The sequence below is a fragment of the Crocuta crocuta genome, unplaced genomic scaffold (genome assembly GCF_008692635.1).
Source record: "Crocuta crocuta isolate KB4526 unplaced genomic scaffold, BGI_CrCroc_1.0 scaffold82, whole genome shotgun sequence".
In the NCBI taxonomy this organism is placed as follows: Eukaryota; Metazoa; Chordata; class Mammalia; order Carnivora; family Hyaenidae; genus Crocuta; species Crocuta crocuta.
This window is the reverse complement of record NW_027528352.1, coordinates 1,144,510-1,169,554: the sequence shown is the minus strand read 5'-3', so window position 1 is coordinate 1,169,554 and position 25,045 is coordinate 1,144,510. Positions and strand designations below refer to the sequence as shown.

The 25,045-nt window shown below is 41.4% G+C and overlaps 1 protein-coding gene across 1 annotated transcript in view; it reads right to left on the bottom strand.

The window, feature by feature from the left end:
* The window catches only part of PAK5 (p21 (RAC1) activated kinase 5), a 110,538-nt gene extending 86,755 nt beyond the window's left edge, over positions 1–23,783 (bottom strand). Inside the window, exon 1 of the mRNA XM_077753751.1 lies at positions 23,580–23,783. Within this exon, the coding sequence (XP_077609877.1) occupies positions 23,580–23,783 (204 nt within the window). The remainder of the gene's footprint in view (positions 1–23,579) is intronic.
* Between the last annotated feature and the right edge of the window lie 1,262 nt (positions 23,784–25,045).

Genomic DNA, 25,045 nt, shown 5'->3' with positions numbered 1-25,045 from the left:
GAAAATCAATATGGAACAGGAAATGAGGGTGTGGGATCCACCGTGGCTCCATGGTTGAAGAAGTTCTATATGCCCAACAGATGTGCACATGTCATTAGTGTTTTAAGAATTACATAAAAATTTTAAAATCTCAAATTTATAGGTGTTACTTAATAAGTTGTTTGGACTGAATTACTTAATAAATGGAACAGATATCTATCTATCTATATATATATAGATATATATATATATTTTTTTTTTGGCCTAGAGGGTACTCTGACAAAACTGCTGACATGTGAGGGGTTCTGTGAACAAAGTTTGGGAACCACTGGAGTAGGTGAAAAAATGAAATAAAAAATGGAAAAACATTGCAATCAGTCTTGCTATTCCGTGTGTGTGTGTGTGTGTGTGTGTGTGCGTGTGTGTGTGTGTGTATGTTAAAATGGAAAAAATACATCAAAATTAAAGAGTGGGCAGTGGATATATACTAGGTCTTCCTTCTCCATAGACTTCTGTATTTACTAATATAAATAGCTATTACTCTCCTATGCTGAAATAAATTAAAGATTATTAAAAATTATTCCGTGGGGCTTCTGGACGGCTCAGTCAGTTCTGATTTCAACTCAGGTCACGATGTCTCTTGGTTGGTGAGATCCAGCCCTGAGTCCGGCTCTGTGCTCACAGCACACAGCTTGCTTGGGATTGTCTTTCTCTCGCTCCTTCTCTGCCCTTCCCCCCACTTGTGCATGCTTGTGCACATTCTCTCTCTCTCTCTCTCAAAAAAAAAAAAAAAACATTAAAAAAACTGACTTCCCAAAGAAGCACATTTTTTTTAAATTTTTATTTATTTAAAAAAATTTTTATAGTTTATTGTCAAGTTGGTTTACATATAACACCCAGTGCTCATCCCAACAAGTGCCCTCCTCCGTGCCCATCACTCCCCTTCCCCTCTCCCCCAACCCCCTCAGCCCTCAGTTTGTTCTCAGCATTCAAGAGTTTCTCATGGTTTGCCTCCCTCCCCCCCACTATTTTTCCCCTTCTTCTCCCACTTCGTCATCCTCCGTTAACTTCCTCCTAATCCACCTATATGTGCAAACATATGGTATCTGTCCTTCTCTGCCTGACTTATTTCGCTCAGCATAACACCCTCTAGTTCCACCAATGTTGCTACACATGGCCAGATTTCATTCTTTCTCATTGCCATGTAGCATTCCATTGTATAAATATACCACATCTTCTTGATTCATTCATTAGTTGATGAACCGTTAGGTTCTTTCCATGTTTTGGCTATTGTTGAGAGTGCTGCTATGATCATTGGGGTACATGTGCCCCTATGCATCAGCACTCCTGTATCCCTTGGGTAAATTCCTAGTAGGAAACACATATGCTTCTAGGACTAAAAATTCCTGTTAAATATACCAGAGAACTGCATTTTGGGAGACGGCTTTATTGTACTCTGTTAATTTCTCCAGCTTCCTGCTCTACAAATTTGGGATCCGGCTTTAGGGCACTGAGATTTTGAAGAAATCTATTCCTACCTGCATCTCTCCTTGGTGCTGTTTAAAAAAGGCTCACGTCCCAGCCCTGCAGCCTTTAGGAAGTGAACTTGAGTGGAGGTTTCACCTGATAGGTAATGGCAGCCCAGCAGATGGCAATGATGCCACGATTGGAGGGGGAGGCAGGGCTTCTTGATGTCAGATGCTGCTGGGACACCCATTTCCCTGGCTCCTGCTTCATGGGGAAAAGAATGGCCTGCGGCATCCTGTGGGTTTTATGTGAAAGATATCACTGGAAACATGCCTCGAGAAAATTCACCCTTGAAAGTGCCCGTGAGTGAAAGAGACATGTGTTGTTTTGCTGTTAAAACTGACCAACACCTGAGAACTCACCTCTTCTATACCTTAGAGAGTTCCCTATAACACTGAGACATATACAGGTCTTTGTTTTATTAACTGTGAGTGGAAAACAAACTTAAAACACTGTTGTCCTCAGAAAAAGGGCAATCAATTCTCATCACACTCTACTTGGGATAATTGGGTTTACTTCACTTTATAGTCTTCAATTATTTTAAATCTATTAGATTGTTAAATCCTCACACTAAACCTAGGAGGTGGCGCTATTATATCCACTTTTAACAGAAGAGGAAACAGAAGTGCACAGATTTGAGGAACTTGCACAAGGTCAAATATTTGGAATTGGACCAACCAAGATTTTGGAATTATTTTGGAAAGTCTGGGGTCTTAAGCAAGACACTGTCACTTCCTCTTTGTAAAGTCATTTCCTTTTCTAGGGGGTATCCTTCTCTTAGGCATGACTACATGACCATCCTCTTTCAAAACCCAAGATTATACCTTCCCTAACACATGTCCCTAAGTTTTTGGGAAGTAGAGCCATTCTGTTCTCAATGCATTCATAAAAGCTTTTATATATTCTACTGTGTTATATAGTAAGTGTTCTATATTCTTTTGTAGCATTATATTTTGTCTTTACTAATGTGACTCCCCTATTCTATTGTGTAGTGACCAAACACTGTTTTTCTGCAGAGCTTCAGTGCCTAGAACAAAGTAGATACACAATAAATATTTGATTAAGATATGCCTTCATCATCAGGGAAATACAAATCAAAACTACACTGAGATACCACCTCATCCCAGTCAGAGTGGCTAAAATGAACAAATCAGGAGATGCTAGATGCTGGTGAGGATGTGGAGAAATGGGCACATTCCTACGCTGTTGCTGGAAATGTAAGCTGATGCAACCCCTCTGGAAAACAGTATGGAGGTTCCTCAAACAATTAACAATAGAACTCCCCTATGACCCAGCAGTAGCACTGCTAGGAATTTACCCAAGGGATACAGGAGTGCTGATGCATAGGGGCACATGGACCCCAATGTTCATAGCAGCACTCTCAACAATAGCCAAAACATGGAAAGAGCCTAAGTGTCCATCAACTGACGAATGGATCAAGAAGATGTGGTTTATCTATACAATGGAATACTACATGGCAATGAGAAAGAATGAAATCTGGCCATGTGTAGCAACATGGATGGAACTAGAGGGTGTTATGCTGAGCGAAATAAGTCAGGCAGAGAAGGACAGATACCATATGTTTGCACACATAGGTGGATTAGGAGGAAGTTAACAGAGGAGGATGCAGGAGAAGAAGAGGAAAAATAGTTGGGGAGAGGGAGGGAGACAAACCATGAGAGACCCTTGAATGCTGAGAACTGAGGGCCGGGGTGGGGGGGGAAGAGGGTAAGGGGAGTGATGGGCATGGAGGAGGGCGCTTGTTGGGATGAGCACTGGGTGTTATAAGTAAACCAACTTGACAATAAACTAAAAAAAAATGATATGAATGTTGATGTTGGAGAGCAGTTTCCATTGGTGTTGTCCCTTTATGCTCTCAGTCCACCTTGAAGGTCACCTGCAGACATTTCCTGTCCGTGCTGAACATTTCCTGAGTCCTTCTACCTGAAGACATTCTCCGCCTGCTAAGGAATGCCTGGCCAAATGTGGGACAGGCTGGGTTTTGTCAGGGAATTAACTCCCAGGAGCAATCATTGAGCGATTAAAGTTGGTGCATAGATGTGCTTCAGATTCCTTGCTGGGGCACTTCTGATGTGTGTTCTATAAACTCTCAGGCCATCCCTGGAGGACTGGGCTCCAGGTACCCACAGCTGTTACCTGTTCATTAACCCCCTTTCTTTTCTTTTTTCGTGGTCTGAGTACTCCAATCTTTCAGAGCCATAAGGAGACAAATTCTGCCAACAACCTCCATGGGCACTGAAGCAGACACTTCCCCAACTGAGCCCCTGGGCGGGACAGCAGCCCGGCTGACATTTTGATCTCAGTCCCATGAGATCCCGAGAGAGAATCCAGCTAAGCTGTGCCCGGCTCCTGACCTATGGAAACTGTCAGGATATTCATCAATGTGTCCTTTTAAGCTGTTGAGTTTATGGGAACTTGTTACACTGCAATACAAAACTAATACAAATTTTGGTACCTGAAGAGGGGCACCGCTGTAACAAATACGTAAAAACCTGTGTATTAGTTTGGTTGGGTTGCCATGACGCAAGAACCACAGATGAGGTGGCTTAAACAAGAAAAGAACTATTTCTCACAGTTCTGGAAGCTGGAAGTCCAAGAGCAAGGTGCTGGCAGGGTTATTTTAAAGCCTCTCTCTCTGGCTTGCAAATGGCCACAGGAGTCTTCAAGTGGTCTTCCCTGCTGTGCCTGTATGGCCCCAGGTCTCTTCCTCTCCTTATAAGACCAGTCCTATGAGAGTAGGGCCCAGCGTATGACCTCATTTTATCCTTAATTACCTCCTTAAAGGCTCCATCTCGAAATGCAGTGAACATTTCCAAGTGCCATGAACAGAAGACTCTTAGTAGAGATCTGGACTTTGAGGATGCTGATGCTGAGGGCAAGTGAAAACATTACTGGAAACTGGAGGGAGGGGAAAGTTTGGCAAAATCATCTTCTGGAGTTATCTGGAAAGCAGAAGCTGTAAGTGATAAACTTGGTGACAGATCGAAGATTTCCAAGGAAAGTGTGAAAGGTGTTGCCTGATGTCTTCTTTATACTTACAAGAAGAAATGTAAGAGGAAAGAACTTTAAAAAAATAAAAAAAAAAGGAACCAGAATCTCAGGACTTAAAAAGTTCTGAACCTCTCTAGATGGCGAAGATGCAAAAATGCAGAGATGGACCCTCAGAAAAGTGTGCTCTAGAGAAAAGGCTGAAAAGTGACTGCACGACTCTGTTAAAAACTCAGAAAAATCAAAGGTCAGAATATGCAATCAAACAAAGGGCTTTTAAAACTGCATTTATTTTAGGGGCACCTGCGTGGCTCAGTCAGTTAAAACTGCATTTATTTTGAGAGATAGAGACAGCGCCAGATGTAGGGCTCAAACTCCTTAATCTTGAGATCATGACTCGAGCCAAAATAAAGTCAGATACGTCTGACTGACTGAGCCACCTGGGTGCCCCCACAAAGGGCTTTTTAGAGAAGTTAAGGGTATGGCCCACAGACCTTCTCAATCAAACCAGAGAATCTTTAGAGAGCATAGGACACTATCCCTTAGCCATCCTAGCAGGAGGCCAAAGTACAGGAGGGCTTATGTTAAAAATTTCTATGGTTATAGGGGCACCTGGGTGGCTCAGTTGGTTGAGCGTCTGACTTTAGTTCAGGTCGCAATCTTGCAGTTAGTGAGTTCAAGTCCCACATCCAGCTTGCCGCTATTCATCTGCCAGTGCAAAGCCTGCTTCCTATCTTCTGTCTCCCCTCTCTCTGCCCCTTCTCCTGCTTGCACTCTCTCAAAACTAAACATTAAAAAACATCTATGGATATAGCTTTTTCTAATGGACTGAACCACAGTGAAATCCATAAAGGGTCTACAAAGTTCTTGAGAAATTGTTTCAATGAATTGAACCAAGGGGCATAGAGATGACAGAAAACAAAAGGCGGCTTTCAGACTCCCTGAATTCTACTGCCAGGAGAAGGCAGGCTTGATAAAACTGTTCTGCTGAAGAAGAATGAAACTNGTGTTATGTGGAAACTAATTTGACAATAAACTATTTGTAAAAAAAGAAAAAAACTGTTCTGCTGAAACACAGGCTTTCANGGGGGAGGAGGGATGGGCATGGAGGAGGACACTTGTGGGGATGAGCACTGGGTGTTATGTGGAAACTAATTTGACAATAAACTATTTGTAAAAAAAAAAAAAAACTGTTCTGCTGAAACACAGGCTTTCGTGATAAATAAGGGCAGAACCAGTGGGTGGAGTCTGAGCCACAGAGGATTATTCCTAAACCTTAAAACCTAATCAAGGAACTCCCAACTTTTGCCAGGTTGGATTTCAGAACAGCTTTGGACTAGTGTCCAAACTTTCATTTCCCCTGTTTAGAACTGGAATGTCTACAGCTATTACCGTAGGCCACCATCATAAGTTGGGAGGGCAGGTGTGGGAGCAGATTCATGTCTGTGTAGTTTCACAACTCTGCACCTGGAGAGGAATCCAGTCCTAGCAGCTGTCCTTAATAGATTACATCTGTGCCTGGGTGGCTCAGTCGGTTAAGCGTCCGACTTCGGCTCAGGTCATGATCTCACGGTTCGTGGGTTCGAGTCCCGGGTCAGGCTCTGTGCTGACAGCTAGCTCAGAGCCTGGAGCCTGCTTCAGATTCTGTGTCTCCCTCTCTTTCTGACACTTCCCTGCTCACACTGTCTGTCTCTCTCTCAGAAATAAATAAAACATTAAAAAATTAAAAAAAAAAAGATTACACCCAAGTGTTTTATCCACACCTGCTCCCATTCTAACTCTGAGATGACACTGTAATGGGAAGAGACCTTGAGAACCAGGGCTGGGGTGAATGCATTAGGCATGTGGAAGGGATATTGGGGACCAAAGTGGATGAGTCGCAGGGTGACTCCCCACCCCATAATGGTTCCTTGGTGCTCATGCCTTTGTGTAATTCCCTTTCCATGAGTGTGGGCACGACCGGTGACTTGCTTCTAGCCAACAGAACATGGAAAAGGTGATCACCTCTCACTTCCACAGCTGTGCTAGATTATAGAGCAAAGATGATGGGGACGTCACTCCCATGGTGATGTTACATGATATGGAAACAATGATGGGATACAGCCTCATGACTGTGTTAGGGTATGTGCAGAAGACTGCTCTCCTGCTGGCAGAGAACCCGGTTAAATCATGCCTTCGACTCCAGACACAGACACGGACATAACAAATGTCTTTTCTTTTAGGCCATTGTGTTTGTAGTAATTTGTTATGCAGCAAGAGAAAGCTAATACAAGGATTCTCCACAGGTGACAGCCTGTGTGATGACAGAAAACTCTTCGACTCGTATCATCTTGGGCACAGTCTTTTTTGATGAAATTTCAGACTTACAGGTAACAGGAGTAGCACCAGTCAGTTGGCTAGTGGTGTGCTGCTTAGAAATTATCAGAGCATTGATAAACTGCTTTATAACTAGCTTTAACAGTCAGCAATATAATTGTTTTATTTAAAATTACTTAGCAGAATGATAAAAACTATAGGGTTTGCAAGAACCCCCAAAGAAGCCCACAGCTGCCATTTTAGTGCCCCAATTTCTATAAGATGCCAAATGAGAGATAAAATTAAATTTTTCAAGTTCCAAGCGTGTGTGGGAGTCACAGAGAGCCACATGCTTTTTCTTTTTTCCTTTTGATTTAGAAGGATTATTTTCAGTTAGGTCACCCCTGCCAGGAGAGAAGAGCTGGGGCAGATAAGGCATTCCTGAGAATATCATCTCCCTTTATATAGAATTTTCCAGTTATCAAAGCACAACCATCCTCATCTGATGAGTTCAGTCGTCAGCAGTTGAGAAGAGGATCACTCAGTGGGAAACCAACAGAAGTCTGTAAAGAGGCTTGTGATTGAAGAGTTTGTGGTTTGACCTCAGACATGATCAGCCCATGGAGTGGCGAGGCTGCCCCGGAGAGAGCGTGAGCAGCACACATCTGCATGTGTACTCCTTTGTGTCTCAGTTCATGCTTGCATGGGCATTTCCTGTTCAAATATTCTGCCTAATGCATTTGAGAAGACTTGTGGATTACATGCAAAATAAAAGACTGCAAAGGGCACGTAGTGCTCTGCAACTAGAAAATAAAGGCACGTGTCAATAATAAGAAAGCCCAATGAGGCAGACATTTAAATGATATCCTTTCAGATTCTCGAGGGAGTGCTAGTTTGTGGGATACCGCTAGGTGTTTGAATCAGAAGCACCACTTTTACTCAAAAACAGTATCTGACTTCTAGCACTAACCTGCCCTGTGACCTTGGGGGAAAAATAATCTTATCTAACCTGGGTCACAGCTGGATCATCTGTTAGATGAAGAGGCAAGATGAGGTAAGTAGAAAGGAATTTTGTGACTTAGCATCATCAATGCATGCAACACTTGTTCATGTCCGAACATACCCTTAATAATCAGGAAGCAGGGTGGTGCGGTGGTTACAGCATTTTTTTTAAGTTTATTTATTTATTTTGAGAGAAAGAGCTGAGTAGGCAGAGAGAGAAAATCCCAAGCTGGCTCCTCATCATCAATTCAGAGCCCGATGCGGAGCTCAAACTCCTGAACCGTGAGATCATGACCTGAGCCAAAGTTGGACGCTTAACCAACTGAGCCACCCAGGCACCACACAGCATGGGTTTTGAGTCAGAGAGGTTTAGGGTTTGAATCTGGTCCTCTTCCAGTTGCTAGCTGCGGGACCTTTGGCAAGTTCTTTAGCCTTGATAAGCCTTGCTTTCATCACCTAAAAGAGTAAATACCACCCATTTGAAAAGCTGAAATGAAGGCTGAAACAGTGTTATCAGTCAGTTGTCTAATAATACTGTGTAACATACCACACTCCATGCTTAGTGCACACATGCATTGTGCCTGGGGCTGGAGCAATGCTTCAAGCTGCAAAGATGCAAGAGGGGCAGGGTGAGTGTGCTCCATGTGCTACCTCTTCTGAATTCGCCCAGCTGCCCAAGTTGTGTTTTTCTTAGGGTGATGGCAAAAACACAGAGGCAAATCTCGGCTGTACGTTGCAAGCCTTTGTTCACATTACCTGACTGGCGAGTTCAAAATCAAAGGGTGGGGAAGTACTCAGTCCTCCAAGAGGCTGAGTTTAGTAATTCAGGCCCAGCACAGAATGTGAAGCTCCTCTGCAACACAGGTTGGGCTTGATCAGAGCCATGATCGATCACAGACATCTCTGATTACACCTATTTATTTTTTTAGCAGTGAAATAAGACAGTTAAGAGGAGGTGCACACAGCCTGCGCGTATACCCTGTCAATGTGTGGGAGCCCTTCTACCTCCTCTCTGGAGTCAGAGGAGGAGCCCAGTCACTGCAGGGCTGCTGGCAAAGGCATTCTCATCTGTGAGAGGGACCATTCAGAAATAGACTTAATCATCAGTTGGTCATGGATTTCTTCCCAATACAACCCGACATTGACAATTACTTAGTACATGGTATATTCTGGTCATGTTTATCTTTGTCTTGAGGGTGACTGCAGACAGGGAGTGACCGTGAGCCTTCTTTCATGAGATGTTAGTGGTCCAATCTTCCCTGGGAGCCTAAAATCCATCTCCCACGTTCCAGGATCGTGGAACAGGAGAGTCCAGTTATTCTGTGCTTGCTTCAGTGAGTCGCAGGTATGGGGTCCTCTCATCTGTGGTTATAGAACTGCCACCCTGGGTGGCGGAATGAACAGCCAAGAGGCCTGGAGGAGTGTGTCTAATACTCTGCCCTCCTCAAAATGGAGGAAGGGGTGATACCCCAGTGATAACCTTCCTCTGATGGTTTCCTCTCCCCTGAAAACATCAGCCTTTGTTGTTTGTGGAGTAATAACTAGGCCATACGAGTTTAAGGCTGCCCCACCTTTGAACGGCAAAATGTTAAGGTAGCTTAAATAAAACACTGTAGTGAAAGAAGAAAGATGGTACTTATAAGTGGTTGATGACAGTTTTTACTTTTTTAACTTTCAGGGGCATAGGTGTGTGTGTGTGTGTATGTGTGTGTGCACGCATACATGCATCCATGCATGGTGTGGGGGGGGCAGGTGTGGGGCACATCAAATACTAACCTCACTGATACAAGCAAAAACTGCTTTCAGAAGCTTCCAGATATGATTGGATCATAGAAATGAAGGTATACATCTGGCTTTGGTTTTGGCTTTGTCTACTTACTTGGAACAAAGGTTATATTGTGCCCAAATATTCTGAATTTAGGCAAGTAAGAGAATTTAGGGCCAGCCAGTGTGATGTTTCTCTTCCGCAGTCTCTGCAGCTGTGGGAAGGTTGAGAAGGCATACTAAAAACGGGAAGAGGAATTCCAGAACACAATAGGCACCAGAAGAATGGTTACGCTCACTGGTTTTGCCAAGGATGGAAATACTAGTGATAACTTCAGCAGGGGATTAACAACTCCTTATCCTAATCATTGCCTTGGTTTCAGGCAACTCAATAGACACAGCTGTAGATGGTTTCGGGCAGTGTTTTTGGCGAGAGGTTTTAAAATACTGGTAATCGCCCCAACAGATTGCCTTTTATAATTACATTTTCCTTCTCAAAAAAATTAAGTCTTTAGAACACATACCCTATTTCTTCTGTCAGAAGGTTTGTCAAAATCACATAGTCAGAAGGACTCCCTGAACCTCAACTCTTCATGCCTATTTAACTAATAATACCCCTAAAATCTGCTGGATGGCATATCAAATCAAAAGAGTTGGCACACTTTAAATTGAATCTGACCATTAGATGAATCAATTCATTTCATAATAGAACAGCTTCTTGATCTGAGACTTGAGTCCCTCGTGCATGGGGGGTTAACCAATGGCAGAGTCCTGTCTCTGTGGCTGATGAAAGCCACACACCCAGACCCTCGTACCCATCTGACCACATCTCCTGATCCTCTCCCCGACCACTCTGCTCCAGCCCCACAGTCATCTGTTCGTCCTTTACAGTCTTTATGCTTGTTCCCACCACAGGGTGTTTGCACTGGTTTTTTCTTCCATCTGTGAATTTCTCCTCCTCCTGGGATTCTCCCGGTTCCCTGTGACCTTCCCAGAAGGACTCCACTCAAGGACTCCAAATAGCTTCCCCACACCCTCAGTTGCTTTATCTCATTATGTTTTCTGTTCTTTATCACATTTACTGCTCCCAGAGCTATTGTTTGCTTATTCTTAAGTGATCATTATCTGTCTTCCCGTTAGAATCCAAGCTACCCAGAACAGGCACCTAGCACTCTTTGTTCACATAGGCAACCCCTAACCCAGAACAATGCCAGGCACACAGTGAGCATTCAATAAACGGATGAATGAATGAAACTGATATATATATATATATTTGCATCCTGCGGATTTTAATGATACAGATCTCAGAATTGGCCCTGAGTTAATAAACAGGGGTTGGCAACCTTGAGTACATTCTTAAGGCCATTATCAATATTTTTTTGTACTAGGCTAAGTGTTAGTGTAACAACACATTTAAGAACCTTATATTTTATATGTCTTTACTGTTTCTTTTTATGTGCATTTACTTTTTTTACGTGTTTATGGTTGAAACAGCCAAGAAACCTTAACATATCCAACCTCTGATTTTCTTGAAATATTTGAGAGACTGTGACAAGTTAGTATCTAACTGTATAAAGTGCTATGATTGCGAGAAATTAATAGTAAGGGATATTTTCTTAAAAACTGATTAACAGGTCTGTGATTTTATCACATTATTGACCTAAAGTACAAACAGCAGAATGCACTCTTCTCCACATGCCAAAGCTCCTAGACAATTAGGATCTGGCCATGGAAGCTTGCAAGAGAAATGTTAGCAGCCTCACTTTATAGATAAAGAGACTTCTGTTCAAAGAAGTAGGCAAATCACTTATCTAAAGCCATGCCGTCTGTGAATTGGCAGACCTTGGACCTTGATTCCTGTGTACTGACTCCCTGGGGCCTCCTCTTACCATTTCGAAGTGCCCATCTGGGTGAACACCAGGGCACTGAATTTCAGGCCGTAAGAATGGCGCTTCTATGTTCAATAGTATATTTTAGTAGAAACAGATATAAAAGGAGGAAGATATAGAGCCACAAGGAGAAAATTATGGGGAATCCATGAGCTTTAAGAGGGCACCCAGTGGAAAATGCCAGGATGAAAATAGAAGGGCAGGAGCCACTGAGCCCAACTGAAGGTGTGTGAGGCTTTCCTGTTACAAGACATGAAAACAGGCACAGGAGCCAAAATGTCATGATGGGCAGCCCTCAGTTCTCAGAACTGCTACGAGTCCCATTCAGCTAAGAGGATAACAACCATCTGATACACACTTTAAACCCCTTGGTGACAAGTCTCAAAAGGCAGAGGTGGGACTCAAAGAAATTGTCCCTCCAGACTTAATTTTGACCAACGAGGAAGAGGACATCAGTGACACTGAAATGAGAAGGATCTTTGGGAGAAACGCCTCCCTTGTGTCAAAAGAAAATAAATGCCAGAAAATGTCAGAGAATTACCTTGTACTTCAAGAAAGTTGATTACAAACAATTTCAAGGAAATGGTGAGGCCCATAGAAACTAAACTAAGAAGGGTGACGTGGCTCTAAACACGTAGATCTTGAAAGCAAAATTGTGAATCATGAAAATAGAGGATGGAGAATCAAAATGGCAGCATTCTTTGATGAGCTTTTTACATAAGTTCTGCTCTGAGAGAATACAAAATGGTGCCCAAAGTCCTCAAGAACAGGGTGGCCACACCTGAGCATTTACCTCTCTTAATTTTCCCTGTTTCTAAGACTAGGGCAGTTTTTGATGTGATGGCTGGGGTGGGGGCTGGTAAATGATGGAGGAGAGCCCCAACTCTGGAAAACTAGAAAACACTGAAGATGAGAAAGATGAAGCAGACCCAGAGAGTTTTGTTTTGGTTTTTTCTGTGCTTCTTCAAACTTAAAAAATTAAAAAAAAAAAAAAAAAAAAGACTGCCAGAAAGGATTGAAAGATAAATTAGAGAAGGGGATGGTGAGTTGGTGAGTAGGGATATAGGGATTTTCAATGATGCTCCAAGTCTCAGTTTAGACAAATTATATTCTGTGACACTGAAAGGGATGAGATATTACATTCAATAATCTCTGAGACAGTTGTACAGACTATAAGATTATCAGCCATCTAGAGAAGACAAAAATCTCTATATTCCCCAAACCACCCTCTCCCACCCAAAAACTATGGGTAGTGTGTAAAGAGAAAGTTGTAGAAGCCACAGGTAATCAAATTTGATATCAGCCCAAACACAGTGGTTCTTAATCTTCTGTTCTCAAGAACCTTTTATAATTATTAAGGGCAGACCATAAAATACTTTGGCTTATGTTTTATCTAGCAACATTTATTGTGTTTGAAATTAAAACTGAGAAACATTTAAAATTTAAGAGGGGTGCCTGGGTGGCTGAGTTGGTTAAGCATCCGACTCTTGGTTTAGGCTAAACGTCATGATCTCATGGTTTGTGAGATCGAGCCCCATGTTGGGCTCTGTGCTGACAGCATGGAGCCTGCTTGGGATTCTGTCTTTCCCTCTCTTTCTGCCTCTCCCCCACTCCCCCACTTTCTCTAGATAGATAGATAGATAGATAGATAGATAGATAGATAGATAGAGAGATAGATAGATAGATATTAAACAAAACAAACAAAAATACAAAGCACACGGGGTGCCTGGGTGGCTCAGTCAGTTAAGCATCCAACTCTTGGTTTCAGCTCAGGTATGAGCTCACAGTCTTGTGAGTTCAGGCCCTACATCAGGCTCTGTACTGACAGCGCAGAGCCTGCCTGGGATATTCTCTCTCTCTCTCTCTCTCTCTCTCTCTCTCTCTCTCTCTCGCTCTCTGCCCCTCCCCCACTCATGCTGTCTCGATCTCTTTCAAAATAAATAAATAAACTTAAAAAAAAGAATATAAAGCACATGATCTATTAGGCATCAGATCCAGTGATATCAAAACACATCATATAGCTTCAGGGAAACTCCACTGTACACTTGGGAGAGAATGAGAGCAGAAAATGCAAATGATCCCTTCGTGCTATGAAAACAGGTTTGGTCCTGCAGACTCCCTCAAAGAGAGAAGTTTGGATTATACTCTGAGAACTGCTACACAAAAATTTCTCACCATGTGCCCAAAGAGATACAAACACAGATGCTCATAACAACATTATTTATAAATAGCAAATATTTGCCAATATCCCTTAGTAGAGAAATAGGTAAACTCTAAAAAAAAAAAAAAACCTCTGATTTCTAAATAAACTCATTTTTTGCCTATTAATATGATTTATATCAAAACAATGTTAGGGGAAAAAAAGGTGGAGAATGTTATATCTGGTATGATATCATTAAATAAAATTTCAATATGCCATGGGGTGCCTGGGTGGCTCAGTAAGTTGAGCATCAGACTATTGATTTTGGCTCAGGTCATGATCCCAGGGTCATGAGATTAAGCCCCATGTCAGGTTCTGCATTGAGTGTGGAGCCTGCTTAAGTTTCCCTCTCTCTCTCTCTCTCTCTCTCTCTCTCACTCTCTCTCCGTTTGTCCCTCTCCCTCCCCTGCTTGTGCACTCTCTCTCTCTAAAATAAAATAAAAAATATGCCAAATAATACTATTATTTCTATAGCTCTACTTGAAACCGAAAAACCAATATGAAGCAAATATTAAAATATGCTATCTGTTCATTTTAAGATACAAAGGCTTTTTATTATCATACTCTGTATTTTTTTTTTAGCATCTGTTAAATGATTTCGACGCTGTTACAAAGAATGATCATTAAGTTCTAACTGCAGGCCACCTAAAATAATGGTTTTTAAAGTGTGTCTCCCCGCCCCATCATCAGTAGTATCAGCAGCATCTGAGAGCTTGTTAGACCCACAAATCACGAGGCCCACCCCAGACTTCCTGAATCTGCATCTCTAGGTTGGGGCTGGGGATTGTGGGTTATGACGAGATTCTGATGAGATCTAAGGGAGGCAAGATGGCAGAGAAGTAGGGAGCTCCATACATTTCCCTTGCCCCCATCTCTCAAACGGAGAAGGCCTGAAGCCATAGGACACTGAACCGCGGGAGTCTGGAAGGAAAAGAGACAGAGTCCATTGAGAGGACAACCTCTTAGGTGTGTGAGTGTGGGCTGGGAAAGATAAGGACGGGCTGGGACCCAGAGACATGGAGGGAGGGGAGGGAAACCCCCCCCCCTTGCAGGGAGCAGCAGAGAGTTGAGGAGAAGAGAAAGAGCAGCTGAAGCTGCTCATAGAACTGTCCCTGGAGAAGAAAAAAACCTCAGACTGGAAAAGAGAGTGATCCTATTTCTAGCTGTGGTTCTGACTTTGGGTTGGGTGCCCAGGTCCCAGGTGGCACCAGGAGAAACTGCTCCACTGCTCTCCCAGCTCGGTCCCCATCAGGGAAGTGGCCTGGCCTGAAACTGCTCCGCTGCTCTCCCGGCTTGATCCCCAGCTGGGAAGGACATGGCCTGCAGGATTATATTTTGGACAGTATCAATAAAGCACATGGACTAAGACCTGGAAACGAGGTGAGGCTTGGGACACAGAACACTGCTCACCTAGGCTGTGGCCATGGGACAGGGAGATTGGACCCAAAAAAGTGATTTGCAATGCTTGGTTCGAGAAGGGAATGTGGTGCCACCATTATGCTCCCTACAACCACCAAGGTGGGACCTCAGGGAGCAGCCCGTGGGACACAGTGGAGGCTAAGACCAGCCTACACCAAACCACACCCATGCCCCCCAGAGAGTTGTTTTGTTGTTTGTTTGTTTGTTTGTTTGTTTTTTACTGGAGCCCAGGTCAAGACCAACATGTATGTATAGATGTATATTCTACACCTCCACCACTTCCTTCCCTCCCTCCCTCCCTCTCTCTCTCTCTCTCTCTCTGGAGTAATCAGACTATACAGTTTCTCTTTGTAACATTCATTATCTTCATTTCTTTCTCCTCGCCTCCTACCATATTCTCCTCTTTCTCTCTCTGAATTAAGCCTCTTAGTCTCTCTGCCTGGTCACTGTCCAATTTTGCTTTCACCCCACTTCTATCATTTCTCTTTGTATATGCTCTTCATCAGCACTGCATACAACTGCTCTTTATTTGTAGCTGGGAATTCTGGTTTTATGCCTTTAGATTGTCCTTTGTCTTTTAGCTTTTAGGTTTTTTTCTCTTTTCTTTTTCCCTTTTGGTTTGCTTGTTTGTTGGATTTGTCTGTGCGTTGCATGCCTTTGTTCCCTGTGTGTTTGTCTGTTTTCCTTTCCAGGGATGCCTCAAAAAACAAGCCAAAGTACACATGATTGAGAGTCCCAAATACCACTATGAGTAGGGAAATAAAATAACCAAAGTCTCAACAAGAGAAACCAAGAGACACCATTCAAAGAACACTTCCTGAATGGAGAGGCCCTGGACAGTCAAAGAGCCCTTTTTAATACAGCAGCACCCGCAGGGACAGAGTGCATAACAAGCTTTTAAAATTAACAAGAGATAGAAAGCTAACCAAAATGATGAAATAGAAGAACTCTCCTCCAAAGAAATTCCAGGAAGAAATGACAGCTAAAGAACTGCTCAAAATAGATATAAGCAACATAACTCAACAAGAATTTAGAATAGTCATAAAATTAATTGCTGGGCTCCAAAAAGGCATGGAAGACATCAGAGAAACTATTGCTACAAAGACTATGGAGCTTAAAAATAGTTGTGATGAATTAAAAAATGTTATAAATGAGATACATAATAAAATGGAGGGGTCCAATGCACAGATTGAAGAGGCAGAAAGGAGAATAGGTGATTTAGAAGACACAATTATAGAAAAAGAGAAAGCTGAGAATAAGAGAAAGCTGAGAAAAAGAGAGATAAACTGATCCAGGAACACGAAAGGAGAGGTCAAGACCTCAGTGATACAACCAAACGGAACAATATCCATATCATAGGAATTCCAGAAGAGGAAGAGAGCAGGAAAGGTGCTGAAGAAGTCCTTGAACAAATTATAGCAGAGAACTTCCCCAATCTAGGGAAGGAAGTAGACACTGAAATCCAAGAGGCAAAGAGAACTCGCATCAGATGTACCCTGAANACTTACAGCAATGGATAGATCAACTAGACAGAGAATCACAAAAGAGACAATGGACTTGAATGACACATTGGACCAGATGGATTTGACAGATATATTTAGAACTCTACATCCTGAGGCTATGGAATTCATTTTCTTTTCAAGTTCTCATGGCACATTATCCAAGGTAGATCACATCCTGGGTCATAAAGCAGGCTTCAATAAATATAAAAGAACTGAGATCATACCATGCACACTTTCAGATCACAATGCTATGAAACTTGAGATCAATCACAGGAAGAAGTCTGGNAACAAGGGATGAAGAAGGGCATTACATAATAATTACAGGGTCTATACATCAGGAAGAGCTAACAATTATAAATGTCTACTCACTGAATATGGGAGCACCCAAATACATAAAACAATCACAAACAGAAACAATCTTATGGATAAGAATGTGCTAATAGCAGGGGACTTTCATACTCCACTTACAGCAATGGATAGATCAACTAGACAGAGAATCACAAAAGAGACAATGGACTTGAATGACACATTGGACCAGATGGATTTGACAGATATATTTAGAACTCTACATCCTGAGGCTATGGAATTCATTTTCTTTTCAAGTTCTCATGGCACATTATCCAAGATAGATCACATCCTGGGTCATAAAGCAGGCTTCAATAAATATAAAAGAACTGAGATCATACCATGCACACTTTCAGATCACAATGCTATGAAACTTGAGATCAATCACAGGAAGAAGTCTGGAAAACCTCCAAAAACATGGAGGTTAAAGAATACCCTACTAAATAAAGAATGGTCCAATCAGACAATTAGAGACANGAGACACAGAATCCAAAGCAGTCTCCAGGCTCTGAGCTGGCAGTCAGCAATGCAGCCCAACGCAGGGCTAGAACCCACGAACTGTGAGATCATGACCTGAGCCTAAGTCAGATGCTTAACTGACTGAGACTCCCAGGTTCCCCTCTAGGAGACATTTAAATCAGGGTTAAAACCCATTCTTCTCAAGCTATTCCATGAAATAGAAATTGAAGGAAAACTTCCGGACTAATTTTACNATAAACCTAACCAAAGATATAAGAAATCTGTATGATGAAAACTATAGAAAACTTATGAAGGAAATTGAAGAAGACACAAAGAAATGGAAAAATATTCCATGCTCATGGATCTGAAGAATATTGTTAAAATGTCATTACTACCCAAAGCATTCTACACATCAATGCAATCCCGATCAAAATTGCACCAGCATTCTTCTCAAAGTTAGAACAAACTATCCTAAAATTTGTATGGAACCACAAAAGACCCCAAATAGCCAAAGTAATATGGAAGAAGAAAACAAAAACGGGAAGCATCACAATCCCAGACTTTAGCCTCTGCTACAAAGCTGTAATTATCAAGACAGTATGGTATTGACACAAAAACAGACACATAGACTAATGGAATAGAATAGAGAACTCAGAATTGGACCCACAAATGTATGGCCAACTAATCTTTGACAAAGCAGGAAAGAGTATCCAATGGAAAAAAGACAGCCTCTTTAACAGATGGTGCTGGGAGAACTGGACAGCAACATGCAGAAGAATGAAACTAGATCATTTTCTCACACCATACACAAAAATAAACTCAAAATGGATAAAGGACCTGAATGTGAGACAGGAAACCATCAAAACCCTAGAGGAGAAAGCAGGAAACAACCTCCTTGACCTCCACCGCAGCAACTTCTTACTTGACACATCCCCAAAAGCAAGGGAATCAAGAGCAAAAATAAACTGTTGGGACCTCATCAAGATTAAAAGCTTCTGCACAGCCAAGGAAACAACCCAGAAAATTAATAGGCAACCAACGGAATGGGAAAAGATAGTTGCAAATGACATATCAGATAAAGGGTTAATATCCAGAATCTATAAGGAACTCACCAAACTACACGCCCGAAAAACAAACAACCCAGTGAAGAAATGGGCAGAAGATATGAACAGACACTTCTCCAAAGAGGACATCCAGATGGCCAACAGACACATGAAACGATGCTCAGCATCATTCATCATCAGGCAAATGCAGACCAAAACCACACTGAGATACCACCTTATGCCAGTCAGAATGGCTAAACTGAACAAATCAGGAGACTACAAATGCTGGCGAGGATGTGGAGAAACGGGCACCCTCCTACACTGTTGGTGGGAATGTAAACTGGCNTCAAAAAAATTAACAATAGAACTCCCCTATGACCCAGCAATAGCACTGCTAGGAATTTACCCAAGGGATACAGGAGTGCTGATGCATAGGGGCACATGCACCCCAATGTTCATAGCAGCACTCTCAACAATAGCCAAATCATGGAAAGCATCTAAATGTCCATCAACTGACGAATGGATCAAGATGTGGTTTATCTATATAATAGAATACTACATGGCAATGAGAAAGAATGAAATCTGGCCATTTGTAGCAATGTGGATGGAGCTCAAGGGTGTTACACTGAGCAAAATAAGTCAGGCAGAGAAAGACACATACCATATGTTTTCACTTATAGGTGGATTAGGAGAAACTTAACAGAGGACCATGGGGGAGGAGAAGGGGAAAAATAGTTGGGGAGAGGGAGGGAGGCAAACCATGAGAGACTCTTGAATGGTGAGAACAAACTGAGGGCTGATGGGGGTGGGGGTGGGGGTGAACGGGGGGGGGGGGCATGGAGGAGGGCACTTGTTGGGATGAGCACTGGGGGTTATACGGAAACCAACCTGACAATAAACTATGAAAGAAAAAAAAGATAAAGTATCTATTGACACAATGGTATCAAATAAACAGCTAAAAACTTCAAAAGAAAAAAAGAGAGACAGAGAAAGAGAGAGACTCTGATGAAAGTCCGGGTTTGAGAACCAGAGTGCAAGAACAATGTGACCCTTCAACCTGACGCTTAAACAAATGCATCTAATTCAGCTGAAAATTTGGTCACATTGCTTATGATGTTTTGTGGACAAAATGACATTAGACAGAAAAAGGAATTTCTTAAAGGCACTAGCCAAATGTTCTAAAAGGATTCCCCCTATCTCAAGGTGTTCATATTTTCTTGGTTTGCCTACATGCCTTTGGCTTGAATACATGAATCTTTTGACACAAATCTGAGCTAACCTGTGGCTTCTGGTTACATTTCTGACCATTTGGAAACTCTGGTCAGCATAAACGTGTATTGATTACACCTTATGTGGATGAATTCCTTTATAATTACCTAAATCAAGTTTCTCAAAATGCGGTTTCCAGACCAGCAGCATCAGCATCACCTGGAAACTTATTAGAAATGCAAAATTCTAACCCCATCCCAGTTCTGCTGAATCAGAAACTTGGGGCCAGCAATCTGTGTTTTAGCAAGCCCTCCAGGTGACTTTGACAGAGTATAGTTTGAGAAACACTGACCTCAATCAATCTACATAGAACAGTGTCCTGGCAAGAGTGACATGCAATTTAGAGAAGGTTCTGAATAGGAACAGCTGAAACTCTAATCAGAGAAGAGTTCATCGCAATGGTGAATCTCCATTCAGAACCAGCCTGCCTGAAGCTTACTGACAGATACCCAAGAACTAGCACTTTGCCACAACCTAATGTGCTACACACTTCTTCCATTAACCGCTTTCTTGTTGTGATCTCTTATTTTAATTTGTCCCCTTTAAAGGACAGCCTGAACAAATGAGAATTGTTTGGTCTATTTAAATAACTTTGTCAAAATGGCTTTACATCAGCACAGCTCATTTTACTCCTTTCTGTCAATTCCTGCAGAGCTTATTTCAAAGATTGTTCTGACTTCTGAGATAGATTCTGCATGATTCATAATGTGTTAAAAATACAGAAGGTTTCTCCAGAGAAGGCATTTCCAAAAAGTGAGATCATGCAAACTGCCTGGCATACTTTGGCCCCTTGAACCTTTTTTTTTTTTTTTTTTTTTTTTTTTTTTTTTTTATTTTTCTAGAGATGCTGTAGAGTCAGCAGGATTCCCTTGGACCAACATCATCCAACACATGTCAACAGCACTGATGTCACTCACGAGATCTGGAAGAGAGGATTAATCTAAAGGAGTTGGTGAGAATACCAAGTATAGATTTATTGGGTGTCCTTCAGTTCAAATGTTTGACTAACTCCCTTTCTAGGGAAAATTCTACCTAGCTGATTATTGTTTTGTTATTCCTTGTCCTTATTTTCTTTCTCACAGGCAAAACTGCCTGAGGTCCCATTTGCATAGTGGAGGCCTGGGTCTATGCTGGAGATATATTTTCCAGTCATCCTGCAGTTTGCATTTAAGTGCCTATAACAAATATTATCATTTCATACACACTGAAGTCTCACTCAGGGGCACTGGGGCTAGAAAGCCCAGACAGTGAGTGAGAAAATCATGGGGCTCAGCAGTTCAGCAGTTAGGAAACCTTGCTCCGACTCTCAGTGGGCCTGGCAAATTCTGTCGGAGAGGATAATGGGCTAGACCATCTGAGAAATGGAAGGAATGAACTAGATGTCCTGTTAAGTCCTACCTTCACCAAGCATGGTGGATTATCACTGAGATGGGACCTTCCTCTTTCACTGCCAGCCAGGACTTGCTAGGACCCAGATGAGTGAAAAACCATGGTGCATAGATGATACTCTGTTCTTAATAAAACACACACTCTCTAATAAGAGAGTGCATGTCCTGGGCCTTTAGCTAGGATGTTACTAAGACTCTGCCTCCTTCTAGATTGTTCTTCATTAAATGATAATTACACTCAATAATTGTTTCACTTGGGCATTTTTCCTTCATCATGAGGCTCAATGGCAGAGAATTTTTCTGGCCAAAGTGCACACATTCCATTGTTTGGGTTTTATAAAAACTTGGGATAGGAGAAAAAAGTAATGAAAACAAAGAGCAAATTCTTTCACCCTATTACTTACTCATGAGTGAAGCACTAGCTTTCTCTTAGGGAGAAAATCATGTTTAATAGTAGGATACGTCCTAATACCAAGCAGTAGTTTGGTTACTTGGTCAATTTCTTTTTAAAATTTATTTTTATTTTTATTTATTTAAAATTTTTTACATTTATTTATTTTTGAGAGACAGAGACAGAGCACAAGTGGGGGAGGGGCAGAGAGAGAAGGAGACACAGAATTCGAAGCAGGCTCCAGGCTCTGAGCAAGCTGTCAGCACAGAGCTCAGTGTGGGGTCCGAACCCACGAACCATGAGATCATGACTTGAGCCAAAGTCAGAGGCTCAATCGACCGAGTCAACTAGGCACCCCTACTTTTATTTTTTAATTTTTTTTAAGTAGGCTTCACACCTAACATGGAGCACAATGCAAGCCTTGAACTCATGACCCTCAGATCAAGACCTGAACTGAGACCAAAAGTCACTTAATTTACTGAGCCACCAAAGTGCTCCGTTTTTATTTATTTATTTACTTATATATTTATTTGGTTAATTTCTATTAAATACCAATCAATACTTGTTTTAAGTAGGAGGTTCTTTTTTGTCCCTAAAGATGTATCTTCTCCAATATCCATCTTTTGAATATTTTACATTTTAGCTGGCCTGAAAAGTTTTCAAATCTTAATCGGAAGATCGAATTCACAAAATTCAGGATTAGAAGACTCTGTATATATCTTTGGGTGGACAGACCTCCCTGTTCAATACCAGAACAGAATGACCAAGACTACGTGTACATGATGGAATCACAATTCTACTTTACTTCGTTCAGGTGATATCTTGTAAGAATTTCCTGTAACTTATCAGCCAGGCTGCCTTCTCTGTATCCTTTAAAAATGCATCCACTTTTGTTTTGCCTAATCACTTAAACACAATGTATTCAATATTCATGTTTACACAGAAGAGGATATTCATGTAGCTCAGATGTCTGCTAATATAATAAGAAAGAACACAGAATAGAATCTAACCTATTTTACAACATGACAATAAACTTCACTGATGTTTAAGTCCCCTAGGGAGCTTTTGGGCAATTTCTTGGTGGTCTACGGAATTCTTATTATGGGATGCAGAAGGAAACAGCAATAACTGGATTTCCTTTGTAGTATCTTGGCATTTTGTAATTTATTGTGTCTTTCTGCTTTAATGCAATTATTTTCATCAATGTACCTTGCCAGAAATCTAGTAGCCATTTCTTTAAGGTAAACTATATTGTATTCTAGGACTCAAATAATTCATTTTCATTTGAAATAGCTCTTAGACCAAGAAGACAAATATGAGTATATATGTATATAAACACATAATTATATATATATATAATGCACATATATGTGTTTATGTATATGTGTGTATGTGTATATACATACATATGAATCATTTATTATTGTTAAAATCTGTTAGTGTTGCATTTGGTATGGAAGTTTAAACATTCTGAAGGGCAAATTAAAAATAGCTAAAAGTTGCCTATTTCATCAGAGGTTACTGGCAACACTTACCAGAGGGGGTAAATAATATTCTTTGGTATGAAGACTAGCATTTTATTTATTTATTTTTATTTTAATTTAAAAACCATTTTAATGTTTGTTTATTTTTGAGAGAGAGACAGACAGAGACAGGGGAGGAGCAGAGAGAGGGGGGAGACAGAACTCACAGGCTCCGGGCTCCGAGCTGTCAGTACAGAGCCCGATGTGGGACTCGAACTCACCAACCACAAGATCATGACCTGAGCTGAAGTCAGACGCTTAACCAACTGAGCCACCCAGGAGCCTCAACAAACACCATTTTAAAGTAGAAATAAGACTTGTCTATTTTGTGATTACATTTTATGTGTTTGATTAAAAAAAGTCTCACATCTGAAAGTTGAGGTTCCTTTTCATGTGCTGCAATTTACAATAAGTGGTGAACATTATAATCACTGAAGAATAAGTGTAGATAATCAGCAGATACTTAAAAACAAATGCGTGATTTAGGCATTTTCTAGCTTGCCTGTAATATGGTGCACCACATTAAATGAGAACATGCTTCCTTAGCCAACATAAAGACAGGATCCTCGCCATACCTTCATAGGAGCCAGCTGGATGGGGGTGATGCAGGAAGGGTCTACCATGGGCTTTCGCCTGTTTGCCGTGTCTGCTAACAGGCTGTGCCACTGTTGCGGGAGGCCCGTGAATTTCTGTTCTTGTGGATCAAACCCCGTGTGAACCCTGTGTTCAAAGTTGGATGGACCAGATATTTCAATCTTTTTCTTTTTCTTTCCAAACATGATGCAAAGACCTGGGAAATGCAAACAGAAAAGAGATAGCTGTTTAGATCTTGCCAGCAGAAGACGATAAGAAAATTATCCGCTCACAGTTCTATCTTTTCAATTATTTCTCTAGGTATCAGCTACAAAAGATGAAAGTTGGATTTTCAGGGTACGTAGATACGATAATTTCATTCATAATTTGTTTTCTCCTTGCACTTGCTATGTGGAATATATAGTTCTCTGCAACACTGATTTTGGACTTGGCCGTGTGAACTGCCTTGGTATGGACTGAGCAGCAGTCCAGGATGGAGGGTTTTGAAGGCACTGTGTGTTTCTACTTTCCTCCTTGTGCTTTTATCTGGTGGGTGATACTCCCTCAGCCTAGATGCATGAAGCAGACTCAAATCCAACCTCCAGACTGAAGCCATGCCCAGCTGAGCCACAGGTGACTCATGAGTAAGAAATCAAGGCCTATAATCAAGCCACTAAAATTCTCAACTTGTGATGTGGTATTAGCAAAGCAAAAGCTGACTGGCACACAGGGAGAAGCATCTCAAGATTTGGTGTGCACCTGAAACCTCAATCCTTTGTACGGACAAATATATATTTATATATGAAAAATGAGGTTAATAATCATATTCATCATATACAATTATTATTAGGATTAAACAAGTAAAAATTTGTAAAACACTCTGAAAAGCACCTGGCACAAAATAAGTGCTACAAATATTATTTAGGTCTCTGAACAAATAGATAGAAAATTTGACCTTGTCTGCAGAGAAAGGAGCTGGGGAGACAAAGCACGGAGAAAGACCCATTTTTCACTATATATTATATTTAGAACTTTGTAGAATGTGTTTTGCCTGTTTGAAACAATGTAGTTTACCTATTTAAAGCATATCCTGTGACCAGGATACCTCTAGAAAATGTGTAAAATCGTCACTGTGTGCTTTAAGGTAACAAAAACATGTAAGACAACCTGGGTTTGAATCCAAAGTAGGTCATCTATTCACTATGATCGTGGGTAACTCCTTTTCCTTTGCTCAGTTTATTGTGAATAGGACAATCGTGATCATTTGGGGAATCCTGAAAAACACTGTTGCAGCCATTATAAATGATGAGGGTTTGGCTTTAATGTTGCTTTGTTGGGGAAGCCTTATCTCAGCCTTTAGGCTTGAGTAGGTGAGCTATACATTGATACAGCTCCATGTACATATTCTTCCCAGCATTTATCCACTTGCTATCAATTAATTAGGTGTAATGGTGTGCATGGTGTCTGT